The sequence below is a fragment of the Cervus canadensis genome, chromosome 31 (genome assembly GCF_019320065.1).
Source record: "Cervus canadensis isolate Bull #8, Minnesota chromosome 31, ASM1932006v1, whole genome shotgun sequence".
In the NCBI taxonomy this organism is placed as follows: Eukaryota; Metazoa; Chordata; class Mammalia; order Artiodactyla; family Cervidae; genus Cervus; species Cervus canadensis.
This window is the reverse complement of record NC_057416.1, coordinates 12,970,916-12,983,434: the sequence shown is the minus strand read 5'-3', so window position 1 is coordinate 12,983,434 and position 12,519 is coordinate 12,970,916. Positions and strand designations below refer to the sequence as shown.

General features: G+C 44.7%; 1 protein-coding gene across 2 annotated transcripts in view; it reads right to left on the bottom strand.

The window, feature by feature from the left end:
* The window catches only part of WWC2 (WW and C2 domain containing 2), a 145,291-nt gene that overhangs the window by 10,697 nt on the left and 122,075 nt on the right, over positions 1 to 12,519 (bottom strand). For both annotated transcript variants that reach the window (XM_043453956.1, XM_043453957.1), the window contains 5 exons: positions 12,147 to 12,311; positions 9,244 to 9,362; positions 6,582 to 6,780; positions 4,986 to 5,150; positions 3,101 to 3,193 (listed from right to left, as the gene is read on the bottom strand). In XM_043453956.1, the coding sequence (XP_043309891.1) occupies positions 3,101 to 3,193; positions 4,986 to 5,150; positions 6,582 to 6,780; positions 9,244 to 9,362; positions 12,147 to 12,311 (741 nt within the window). The remainder of the gene's footprint in view (positions 1 to 3,100; positions 3,194 to 4,985; positions 5,151 to 6,581; positions 6,781 to 9,243; positions 9,363 to 12,146; positions 12,312 to 12,519) is intronic.

Here is a 12,519-nt window from a genome sequence, read left to right as displayed (position 1 = left end):
ACCCGCGCGAGGAAAGGTGTTCAGACAGGGTGGGCAGGACTGCTGGCCTGGAGGGAGATGAGATGGGTGTTTCCTGCCTAGACTGTTGGCAGTGGGGATGGAAAAAAAGGGATTACTACTCATGAAAACGGGTACTACCTGATACAAGAGAGAAGGACTCAGGGTTGACAGGTATCCCAGCCGGGAGGACTGGCATGACGACGGTGCTCATGACAGATGGGAGGGAGAGGTCTGTCTGTCCCTCTTCTCGTTTCGGGGCCGTGGCCCAGACCTGAATAGCGCTCATTGTCTCCTCCGATTCCCCTTCTCCGCCCAGTGGATCCTGCTGGAACGTTCTCTGCTGTTCTTACTACCGTTGCTGCTCAGCTCTCGGCGGTGTCTGACTCTGGGACCCCGTGGACGACAGCACGCCAGGCTTCACTGTCCTTCTCTACCTCTCAGAGTTTGCTCAGATTCATGTCCACTGAGTCGGTGATGCCATCCAACCATCTCATCCTCTGTCCTCCCCTTCTCCTCCTGCCTTCTATCTTTCCCAGCATCAGGGTCTTTTCTAATGAGTCTGCTCTTCGCATCAGGTGGCCAGAGTACTGGAGCTTCAGCATCTTATTAGTTTTCCCTTTATTCAACCTTCACTCTAACAAACAGCAGAATCATCTAGACACACACCCTCTGTGACTGCATGACTCACTGTTTCAAGATCAGAAACCCTTTCCAGCTGTTGGGCATGTGAGGCTTTCTAAGAATCCTGTGTGCACAGTCTGCTGGTGAGTGTGTAACCGAGGGCGTGCTTGTGTGTAAGCTCTGCCCATCTCCCTGGTGTCCATGACCCCGCCGCGCCGGCTCCAGGCTGTCAGCATGGCGCTGCTGAGTGGGGCAGGGGTGTGCCGACGGGCCCCCCAACCTTGTGCCTCACGTGGGGCCCCCGCCCTCCCAGCCAGGACGCCCGCCCCGCTCCCTCCGGCTCCCTTCACGCCTCGGGCTGTAACTCCTACATCAGAACACTCTTCCTCATTTGCCTCTACCAGACTCCACCTGCTCACTTTAAAGCCATTAACAATGAGCTCCCAAATGACATTTCAGGATTAACCTTTATCCAGTCCAAGAAGTTCTAGGAACTAAGGTTTATCAGTAACCCCACTGTTTTTCAGCTTCACTCAATTCATAAGACACTTCTGGGTAAAAGTTTTCCGAAGACTGTTATCATTCTCTAAAAGTATGTGTTTTTAAAAGTGCAGGGGCCTTGCAATCCCACTCCTGGGCATATATCTGGAGAAAAACATGATCTGAAAGGATTACGCACCCTAATGTTCATTGCAGCACTTGATTACAGTAGCCGAGACATGAGCAACCTAAATGTCCGTGGGCAGAGGAATGGCTGAAGAAGATGTGGCGCATTTATTACAGTGGAATATTACTCAGCCATTAAAAAGAATGAAACAATGCCATTTGAAGCAACATGGATGGACCTAGACACTGTCATACTGCGTGAAGTAAGTCAGGCAGTGAAGAAAATAGACCATATGACGTCCCTTGTATGTGGATTCTAAAAAGAAATGATACAAATGAGCTTACAGAACAGAAGGACTCACAGACTTAGAGGATGAACTCATGGTTGCCTGATATTTAAAATGGAAGACCAACAAGGACCTGCTCTTAAGCAAAGGGGCCTCTGCCCAGTGTTATGTGGCAGTCTGGATGGGAGGGGAGTTTGGAGGAGAACGGATGCATGTATATACATGAGTCCCTCCACAGTTCACCTCAAACTACCACAACATTGTTAACTGGCTATACCCCAACACAAAATAAAAAAGCTTTTTAAAAAAAGTGCAGCGGACTTAGGAAGGGCTGGAAAAGAATTTTCATTCAAGTTGACGGAAATTGAGGTGCTTTTAAAGCATAAAGTTTGGTAACCTGAAACAGCTATACTTGACAATGTCCTGAAAATGCTGAGGTTAAATAAATGCTTGAATATTTACCTTTGGAAAAAAGAAATGTGCTTATGTCTGTCAAGTAACTAGGAAGCTAAATAAATCAGGAAGCTCAGTGCTGCCCAGTCACACGTCCAGCACTTTGCCCAGAGGCATTAAACGGGTCGCTGGTGAAGACAAATGATTCACCGTGCCCTCCAGTCTTCACGCTGGCCCACTGGGCCCAAGCTCTGGCCGAGCAGGGTCACTCCTTCTCTGAATGTGTTTCCGGGCCCTGTGCCATGTCAGGCCACCTTCTGACAGCGCCCAGCATCCCACTCTGTCCCCCAACAAAGCCACCACCTTCTTTTGAGATTGTTGTCCGAGGGCCAGAGACCTTCCCCATGAAGGCTTTCTGGTTCTCCCGACAAGGTGAGCCCACTGCCCTCTTCTCTCTGCACCTGGGGTCGCCCGACCACCCTGGGAGGGTCTCCTGCAGGCGGGAAGCCCTGCCCATCACTGCAGAGCTTAGCTCACACAGGGCCATGTTCCCACTGAGCAAGACTAAGCCAATACAAAGCAGCTTCAGAAATTAGCACAAAAGGTTAGCTACCGAAAACGTTCCATTAGCATCTCAGCTGCTGGTAAGTGAACAGGAATTTCTGAACACTCCAACCATATTAATTTATTTAATATTCGCCCAGAGCTGCCCTTGTACTCTTATCCACAGATCTCTGGCTTCCAGGAAAACCTGACTTGAGCTTTTCCATCTACATTGATCTTAGCCTTCTGAAAAGATCTGTTTTCTAAGCAAGCTGCTGAAACCATCTGCTCCTTTACCCGGACGTCTGCCTCTCACACAAGGTACCAGGTGTTATACTCTCCCCACAGCTGCTCCAGAGCCAGCGACTGGTGGCCAAGACGCCCCCAACCCCCAGCAGCCTTTTCTCCGTCCACGCTTCAAACCGAATCTATCCTTCGCTATCACAGGTTCTACCCCAGTGATGAATGGGCGGTCTCTAGCACATCCTTCTCCGGAACAGACACGACGTTTGTGTCTCCACGATTACACTGGCTTCATCCCACAGCCCAGGAGCACGGAGCAAGGACGCCCCGAGGCCCTGGGGTTCTGCGTCTGACACGCCCGACTCGGGGTGGTCGGGACCTCGGGATGCTGCCGACGGACTACATACCCTCTTGACTCTCAAGCTGCGCCGTTCGGTGGAGTTCCTCACAAACAGCGATTTTTTAGCCAGCGTTGAACTGTCGCTGTCACTTCGATTTAACTGCAAGAAAAAAAAAAAAAAAGAAAGAAATCAGTGCATCACCCTGTGCTAGAAGAGGTCTGGAATTGAGAACTTGATCATAGAGAAGGCAGTTACTAGTTTGTCTCTTTTTTCTCTTTTAACAGAGGGTCATGCCCGTGCAACTCAAGGTCTGTTCTGAGGATCAGTGACATCACCTGTGTGCTAAGTCACTTCAGTCGTGTCCGACCCTTTGCGACCCCATGGACTGTAGCCCGCCAGGCTCCTCTGTCCGTAGGATTCTCCAGGCAAGAATACTGGAGTGGGTTGCTATTTCCTTCTCCACAGTTTATTTCTTTAAGAAAATCCTCTTCAAATGAGTTTTTCCCTGTTTGATGCTTTTCTTAGATAACATAATTTTCTTAATCGCCTTTTGATTTTACTTACAAGAAGTTATGTGTTAAGATAATTACATACATTTTGAAATAAAATTATCCTTTGAATCTTTAGCTAATATGCATTATCCATTCTTTAAAAGAAAAGTTTGTGTGAGGCACAGATCACAGGATCAGAGTGAAGTCACAGTGGGTACAATCAAGGACACCCTCACCCAGGGGGGCCATCCCCACTGCCTCACTTGCTTCAGGTCTTTGCCGAAACGTCTCCTTCCAGGGACATCTGTTCTCAACCCTACTTCACTTGGCGACCCTCATCCTCAACATCCCAACCCTTCTTAACTTGCTCTACGGTTTTCCATTGCGCTGGGCCTCACCCAGAGACGTCACAGGTTATTCATTATGTTTATTGTTTGGCTCAACTCACAAGAATGGAAGCCTTGCAAGGGCAGAGCTCTGGGTCTTTGGTCCGTGGATGAATCCCAAGTATCTGAAATTATGCTTAATAAATAGCAGGTGCTTAATAAAAATGCTTGTTGAACTGAATGAATAAATTTAGAATTTTGAAAGTATTTTATAGCCTACTTTGTAATGTCAAATCTAGATTACTATAAATCAAATACTTATGGAACTAGAATGTGATAAACTGATATATATCACACAATACTCTCCACAGAACTATGACTCTGTTTGGAGGCATCAATGAAGGCGATTTTTGTTCTGAAACACAATTCACTATTTTTAATTCAGCGGGACCAACGTGGTTTGAAGCAGGCATGATACACTGCTGAAATACACCAGCCACGATAACTCTCGAGTCACTGAAGGTTTTGAATACACACTGGGGGTCCAGAGAGACTGAGCGGCCAGGCCCTTAAGGTCAGTTATTTGCCAGATCAAAGGCATTAGAAGCGAAGAGATAGTAAATGTGGGAAAAGGAAGGAAAGGAAAAAATCCCACAATCCAAACTAAAAAGAATGACTGGGCGTATGATACTTTATGTATATTTCCTGGCATTTCTAGTCATTAGTATTTGCAGTCGAGTTTGAAGACGCCTATGGTCCAGTCTAGTGTCACTGATGGGCCACCCTTGGGGGCAGGGGGTGGATGTGGCAGCTCCCCAGAAACTATGTGAGTTGTCACCCCGCAGACCCCTTACCTCGAAGACCCCTGACCCTGCAGACCCCTGACCCCTAGGCTCCTGACCCCACAGAGCCTTACCCTGCAAACCCCTGACCCCTGGGCTCCTGACCCCGCAGAGCCTTACCCTGCAGACCCCTGACCCCTTAGGCCCCTGACCCTGCAGACCCCTGACCCCACAGACTCCTGACCCCTAGGACCCTGACCCCACAGAGCCTTACCCTGCAGACCCCTGACCCCTTAGGCCCCTGACCCCGCAGACCCCTGACCCCTAGGACCCTGACCCCGCAGAGCCTTACCCTGCACACGTACTGGCTCCGCTCCCCGGGGGAGAAGGTCTGCGAGCGCACGATCACGCTGCTCCTCACGAGGGTGTGCTGGCGTGCGCTGAGGCTGCTGCGGTCTTTGGGGCGCACGGCCACGCTGGCACCGCCGGCCTCGTCGGTGTTTGTCTCTTTATCAACCTGGAAGAGAGGTCGGCGACCTGTCAGGGGTGGCCAGACGGGAGCACGGGTGCTCCTCTCCTGAGTGTGGAAGGAACAGCTGGTCTTACAAGAGACGCAGGAGCACCAGGGCCTTCCTCCAGACACGAAGGCGGTTTTCTATTAGCTTCTAGGAAGTCACCCTCAGTGCACAGGATGGTATTTGTCCAACAATGTCACCCATAAATGGAATGGCAGGGCCCCCCTCTAACAGGTCAGCCCTAAAATAATGAAGCCTTAGTTTACAAAGGGGTAAATGTGCTTCAACAAAGAGTCTGATTTGAGAATGCTTCATCATTAAACATTATGCAACCTTATGGTTAGCTTTTTTGCTGAATAAATGATGAAAGTACTTAAATATAGGAAGATGGAAATACACTAGTTAAACCTCTGGTTTGCATAGAATACACAATTACATATACAGCCACCAGGGGTCTCTGTGGGGGTGGGGTTCCAGGACACTGAGGTTCGTGGACGCTCAGGTCCCACAGCTGGCCTCCCCATCTGGGGTTCCCCATCATCACGGTCAGCCACTCGTGGACCACGGTTACTATCTGTGGGTCGCTGAGTCAGATCCACGGTTGGTTGAATCCACGGATGCAGAAACCATGGACACAGAGGGTCGAATGTACAAACACACGTGAAGTTTTTGGTCAGGCTATAGCACTGTTTTTAATCAGAAATAAATTGGAATTTTTAAAACTCCCACATTTGTTGGCATCCTCAAACCTTGAAAATGGTTTCCCCCCTTTGGAGATGGTAGTCTGGTAGCCTCAACATGTCTCTTTGTTCCATCACTAAGTGGTGTTTGACTCTTGGTGACCCCATGGACTGCAGTCCGCCAGGCTCCTTTGTCCGTGGGATGACCCAGGATCGAACCCTCGTCTCCTGCGTTGCAGGCGGATTCTTTACCACTGCACCAGCACCGTGGAGGCCCCCACATCTCTCACTAACCAGCAAAACCACCTGGCTAACGGCCTGGCAACCGCACCTCAACCAGGGCACCTGCCCCTTCCGGGACTGGTTTCGGTAAGAACCCCATCTAACCAAAACGGGCTTCACACGCTCACCTCACGTTTGAGACTGAAACAGACTTATAACATCTATGAAACGTAAAGCAATTAAGCAGGCATCCTGGAGTCTTCCAGGAAATCCTGAAAACGCTTTCAGTAAATATTCACAGAACACTCACAGAGAGCTAAACAGCACTGTTCATCTTCTTTTATGAAATTTAAGTGGAGGATGAAAATGTTAAGGTATTTATAAAGCTTTTTATGGTCTGTTCCCACAATCACTCATCTTGATCAGCTTTGGCACAAAAATCCTAACGTGAATTATGCACCAAGAGACAAGCTTGGACTCCGTGGTGCCTCTAGGAGACCACTTTAGCAGGGGACGGCCGACAAGGCTCACCAGGGCCGGTGTCCCTGTGGGGGGCTGACTCCCAAGGTCATCGGCACAGCTGCTTTCTTTCCCACTTGTGTCCTCGTCCATCTCGGGCACACGTGGGCGTGAGCTTACGTCTTCCACACAGCGACTGCCCTCCGCCAATTTCACTTCGGCCCCTTCCTCGGCCACAACTTCATCTGAGGCCTCTCTCAGCATGGCCAGCCTATGGGTGAAACAGAACACAACCCCGTTCAGGGTCAAGCAGGTGAGCTCTGTGATCAGCCACGAACAGACTCGCACATCACAATGCAAGCCAGTTCTCTGGCTGGAACTTTTACTAAAATGCTCATGAAAAATAAAGTCATCATCTTACATTCCAGCAATCTGCAGCAAAATCACCATAACTTCGTACCAAAAAGTGAAATTCATGAAACTTAATCTAATTCTTAAACAGAAATATACTAAAATATCACATACAAAGTTTAACCCACCATTTAAAAATATTGACACTCACTATAATGTAACTGTTTTTCCAGTGGTCATGTATGGATGTGAAAGTTGGACTATAAAGAAAGCTGAAGAATTGATGCTTTTGAACTGTGGTGTTGGAGAAGACTCTTGAGAGTCCCTTGGACTGCAAGGAGATCCAACCAGTCCATCCTAAAGGAAATCAGTCCTGGGTGTTCATTGGAAGGACTGATGCTGAAGCTGAAACTCCAATACTTTGGCCACCTGATGCAAAGAGCTGACTCATTGGAAGAGACCCCGATGCTGGGAAAGATTGAGGGCAGGAGGAGAAGGGGATGACAGAGGATGAGATGGTTGGATGGCATCACTGACTTAACACACATGGGTTTGGGTGGACTCCGGCAGTTGGTGATGGACAGGGAGGCCTGGTGTGCTGTGGTTAAAGGGGTCGCAAGGAGTCGGATACAACTGAGTGACTGAACTGAACTGATACTGTGACTTGGTGTCAGTTGCTCATTTATTACACAATATATCAAGCCACAGAATAGAGCAACTCTGCTAAGAGTGAATAAAAATATCCACTTATCAACTGTGCTCACGGTGTAGCAAGGGTGGAACCCTGGATAGAAGAGTCTTACTACTGGGATAACAGAAGGCTCTGAATGGTCTGTGATCTTGTCTTTAACAAAAGCCACTACCTGGACTTGGGTGGCACTACAAGTCAGGCTCCAGAAAACAAATAATGGTTCATATTCTGTATCAACTGATCCGACAGGAAAGCAAGAGTCTCCGGGTGGGGAAGAATATCTCATGCTTTGTTGAGTTTCATGTTCTTGGAATGGGAACACTTTTTCTACCAATAACTAAAGGTCAAGCTTTAATTGTGATTAGTGACATACCGACAAATTGGAACAGGCTGGTTGTTAAACACCTGGTCATGAGACGAATATGCGGGGAACTAGCAATGAGAACTATAAGTCATCAATCCCCTTAGGTTACATTCTAAGTGTGTTTTTAAAAATATTTACTTATTTGGCTGCGCTGGGTTTCAGTTGCGGCATGTGGGATTTTTGATCTTCGTTGTGGCATGCAAGACCTTCAGCTGCAGCGTGTGGGATCTAGCTCTCTGACCAGGGGTCAAACCTAAGCTCCCTGCATTGGGAGCATGGAGTCTCAGCCACTAGACTACCAGGGAAGACCCTCTAAGTGTATTTTTTGAAATGTCTGTGAAACAGACTGTACTTTATATATGCAAGGTATTTAAAGATATGATGAACTTCGTTATCACTCTCATACTCAATGTTTTTTTGCAGTGCTCTGATTTTTATTCACTATAGAGGACTTTTGATGAGAACAAGGTATCTCTGTACCTTTTTACGTCACTGTAGTAAGCTGCTTCTTTCAAATGTCCACAATTTTGTTATTTATATCTTGTTACTCCAAGTTTGTAAAAAGTCTTGTATACATACAAACATACCCACAAATGCTGCTATATATCTATGTATACGCAAATATATGTCAACAGTAGTTCAAACATAACAGTGTAACAATACATACAAGGTTAGTCCAAATGATTTTACATATGTACTAAAAAAAACCTGACACCTTCACTAAAATATGTTTTTAGAGAAAACAATGCAAACCCGGAAACACAGTTCTTTATACGTGTATGAATCTAGACAAAGGCTATAATCCTTTTTTTCCTTTAAAAAAAAAAAAATTGAGGTACGAAAAATGAGGAGGGAACAGTAAAAGAAGGTGAGAAGTGGCAACAAACAGATAAGTAACCACTCAGAAGCTGTTTTCTAAAAACCTATTTTGAACAACCAGAGCCTACATGGCACTTTCAGTAGTTTACAGAAAGAGTCCGCTTTTACATTTATCTGTGACTCTGTAATAAACTGTCATCTCTTTCAAAATAATTTAGACTTTAAAGAAACCAACAAGAAAAGCTCAGGAAGTCTGTCAAAATTACTGAGGTAAGGACAGAGAGTCTTGCTCACATGTTAGTAACTTGGCCCACAATCCCACCATTACTTTCTCAACTCTCTAACAACCAAGGGGCAGCTTTTCCTGGGGCCACTCCCTGAAGCTGTGTTACTTTCCATTAATTCCAGAACAAGATCTAAACCCATGAAGGTGTCCTTCAAACTGTTCTGAGAAACTAAACACACCCTCTTTGAGATCGCAGGAGCAGAATGAAATAACTCTTATTTACCAATCTCCGTCTGGACCTCTGTGCTCTCCTTCCTGCCCTGGTTCTTCTTCTTGGGCTAACTCTTGTTCCACGGCCAACAGCTCAGCTGATGTTCTTGCAAGTAAGGCTGTCACTGCATCCTGGAGAAGGTACAACGTCGGGCAATTAACACCGCAAACTTCAGAAATGATTTAAAAGCTTATCAGACGGGGACTTAGGCTTCTAGTTGTGGAGGAGAAGGAAGTATGAGACTCACTTCTCTCGCTGAGAACAAATATGAAAGCTGAATACAATAAAAGGAAAAGCAAAAAACTCCAGTTGTTTCAAAGCAACGAAGAGCAACCAAGGCAGCTAGGACTCAAGGGCGAAGATCCCAGGGAGGAGGGGAGTGTGAGGAAATATAACGCCACTCTTCCTCTTGGGGGTGTGTGGTGAGGCACACAGGTGATGGGCTGTGGTTGCCCGGGACTGTGACGGTGATGGGAGGATGCGGAGATGAAAGAGAGCTGAGGACAAGGAGTCCGCCTATGAGGGGTCAGGGAAAATAAACTGTGAAGTGGGCCTGATATTCTGTACAATATTCCTATCAAGATCTTTGCCCCCCCAAGCCACATACGTGCAGAGTGAGAAGCTGAGAAAGTAAAACCAGCTGCTAGGAGGCTCAACGGTAAGCAGATATTTCAGGTGCCTCATGGCAACTCTCTTCCTAGGAAGAGAATATCTGGAATTCAGGTCCCTCAAGTGATCCAGGTAAGCTGCCCATGTTGTCATCTGCCTTCCAGAAGGATACTGAATCATCTCTGGAGGAAGCTACCCGTCAGATCCTCTGCGCTTCATACATAACACCCAGCACCCCGCTGGAAACAGGACCCCACGACTGAAATCCAAGAAGAATGGCCAGCAAAAGAAACAGACCCATCGGTGATCCATATACTACAATTATTTAGGGAAGAAAGTAAAAGTTTTGTAATTAACATGCTCAAGAAAACAGATGAAATAATGGAGAATTGAATGAGAATAAACAGAAATACACATGAGCACATCTGAGTGAAACTGCTGAAAACCAAAGAAAAAGAGGAAATTTTACAAGCAGTGGAAGAAAAAAGGTGTAATACCTTTTAAGGATCAACAATTAGCCTGTCCTCCAGCAGCTGAACAGAATCAATGAAAGCAAGATGACAACAAAACATTGTTTTCAATGTGTCCAGAGAAATAATCACTCACTTAGAATTCTGAATATGCAGGAAAAAGAGTCCTTCACAAACGAAATTGAAAGAATATGCCAACAGACTTGTACTAAAACACTAAAGGAAATTCTCCAGGCAGAAGGAGAATGCCCTGAATTGGAAGCACAATAATGCAGAAAGGAAAAGAAAGGCTAAAGGGCATAGGGAAACCTGAATAAATGCTGACTGTCAATAAAACAATGACAATAATGTGTTGCGGGATTTAAGATAAATGTAACTAAAATATATCCAGTAATTGCACAGGAGGAGGAAAGAGAATCATGAAGTAAAAGAAAAGCCGTTAAAAATCTTTGTACCATCTGCAAAAAAGCAAAAAGCATTAATTTAACAAAGTTTCTAATAAGTCAAGGATGCATGCTGTAATCATCAGGGAAACAGCAAAAAAGAAAAGACTGTAGTACTAATTAATGATCTATAGAAAGAAAAATCTAAGTTTAAAATACTTGGTTAATCCAAAAGAAGGGGGAAAAAAGGACTAAGAGGGAACAAAGAGTAAGATGAAAGGTTCAGAGACAAATATACCAATAATAGCATTAAGTGTAAATAAATATTTCAATTAAAAGAAGATTTTAAAACTGGATAAGACATCAAAACCAACTAAGTACTGCTTACGAGTGAAACACTTTAAATATAAGAACACAGAAAGGTTGAAAGTAAAAGAATAATAAAAGATAAACCATGCAAATGCTAACCAAAAAAAACCAAACTGATATGTTTATTAATATCAGACAGTGTTATCAGCAATAAAGAGTGATATTTTATAATGATAAAAGGGTCAGTTGAACAGAAAGATAAAATAAGATGCTAAATTTATATTCATCTAATAACCTGGATGCAAAATACATAAAGCAAAGACTAACAGAACTAAAAGAAGAAACAGTCATCTATAATCACAAGTTAGACATTTTACTGTACCTTTAAACAGTGATAAAATAAGCAAATTGAAAAATCATAAATGCAGAAGATTTGAAAAGCAAAACTAACAAAGTGACCTGCAGAAAATACATCCTTTACAAGAGTACATGGAACTTATACTAAAACTGAACACATGCTAAGCCATAAAGCAAGTCTCAATATTCTTTATGATAGAATATACGTAAAAACATGCATTAGATACACCACAATTCAGTCTGCTTTATTCCAGGAATCTGAAACAGATTTAGCATTCAAAAGTCAATCAATGTATAGTCCACTACATTGAGAGAATAAAAGAAAACAGCCATGTAATCATCTTAGGAGATACAGTAAAAATGCTTGATAAAATCCAATATCCACGCACAATAAAACCCTTAGCAAACTAGAAAGAGAAGGAAACTTCCTTAATCTGATAGCAATTATCTAGAAATAGCCTCAGAAAAAATCATTCTAAATGATGAATTCTTGAAAGCCTTCACTTTGAAAAAGCCTAAGATTGTAGACAGAGACAGACAACTAAGTCGACAGAACAGAATAGAAAGTTCAGGGACAGGCTAACACACGCAGAAGTCATCTGACTTAGGATAAAAGCTGACACTGCAGTGCAGTTAGGAAAGATGTATTTTCAACAAACAATCCAAGGTCAACTGGCTATCGCATGGATAAAAAAAAGAAACGACCCTGACCTCTATTTCAAAGCCTACACAAAGATTAATTTCAGATGGACTGCAGACCTAAGTGTCTCAGTAAGACTTGACTCACCAAGTCTACGGAATCCACGAGCGGCTGGCTTGGTTGAAATACCGAGTCCTCAGTCTCCTCTTCGTTCTTCTTGCAGGGAATTTGCTTTGAAGGAAGTAAGTTATACCACAGAGTGAAAATCTCATTGGAAAAGGGTAGGTCCGCCAGGCTGATCTGAGTTCCTGCCTGTGTGAAAGGAAAGGAAAAAAGCGAAAAAAAAAAAAAAAAAAGAGAGAGAGAGAAAATGAAATGTTTCAATTCATCTTTGCTTCCTCTAATATAATGAAGATTATTGGACAAGCTTGTCATAGAGAGAAAAAAAGATGCAATACTCATGATACAAAGCACTGGTGAATTTCTTTTTTTAAACCTGGAGATGTCTTATGTTTTCAGG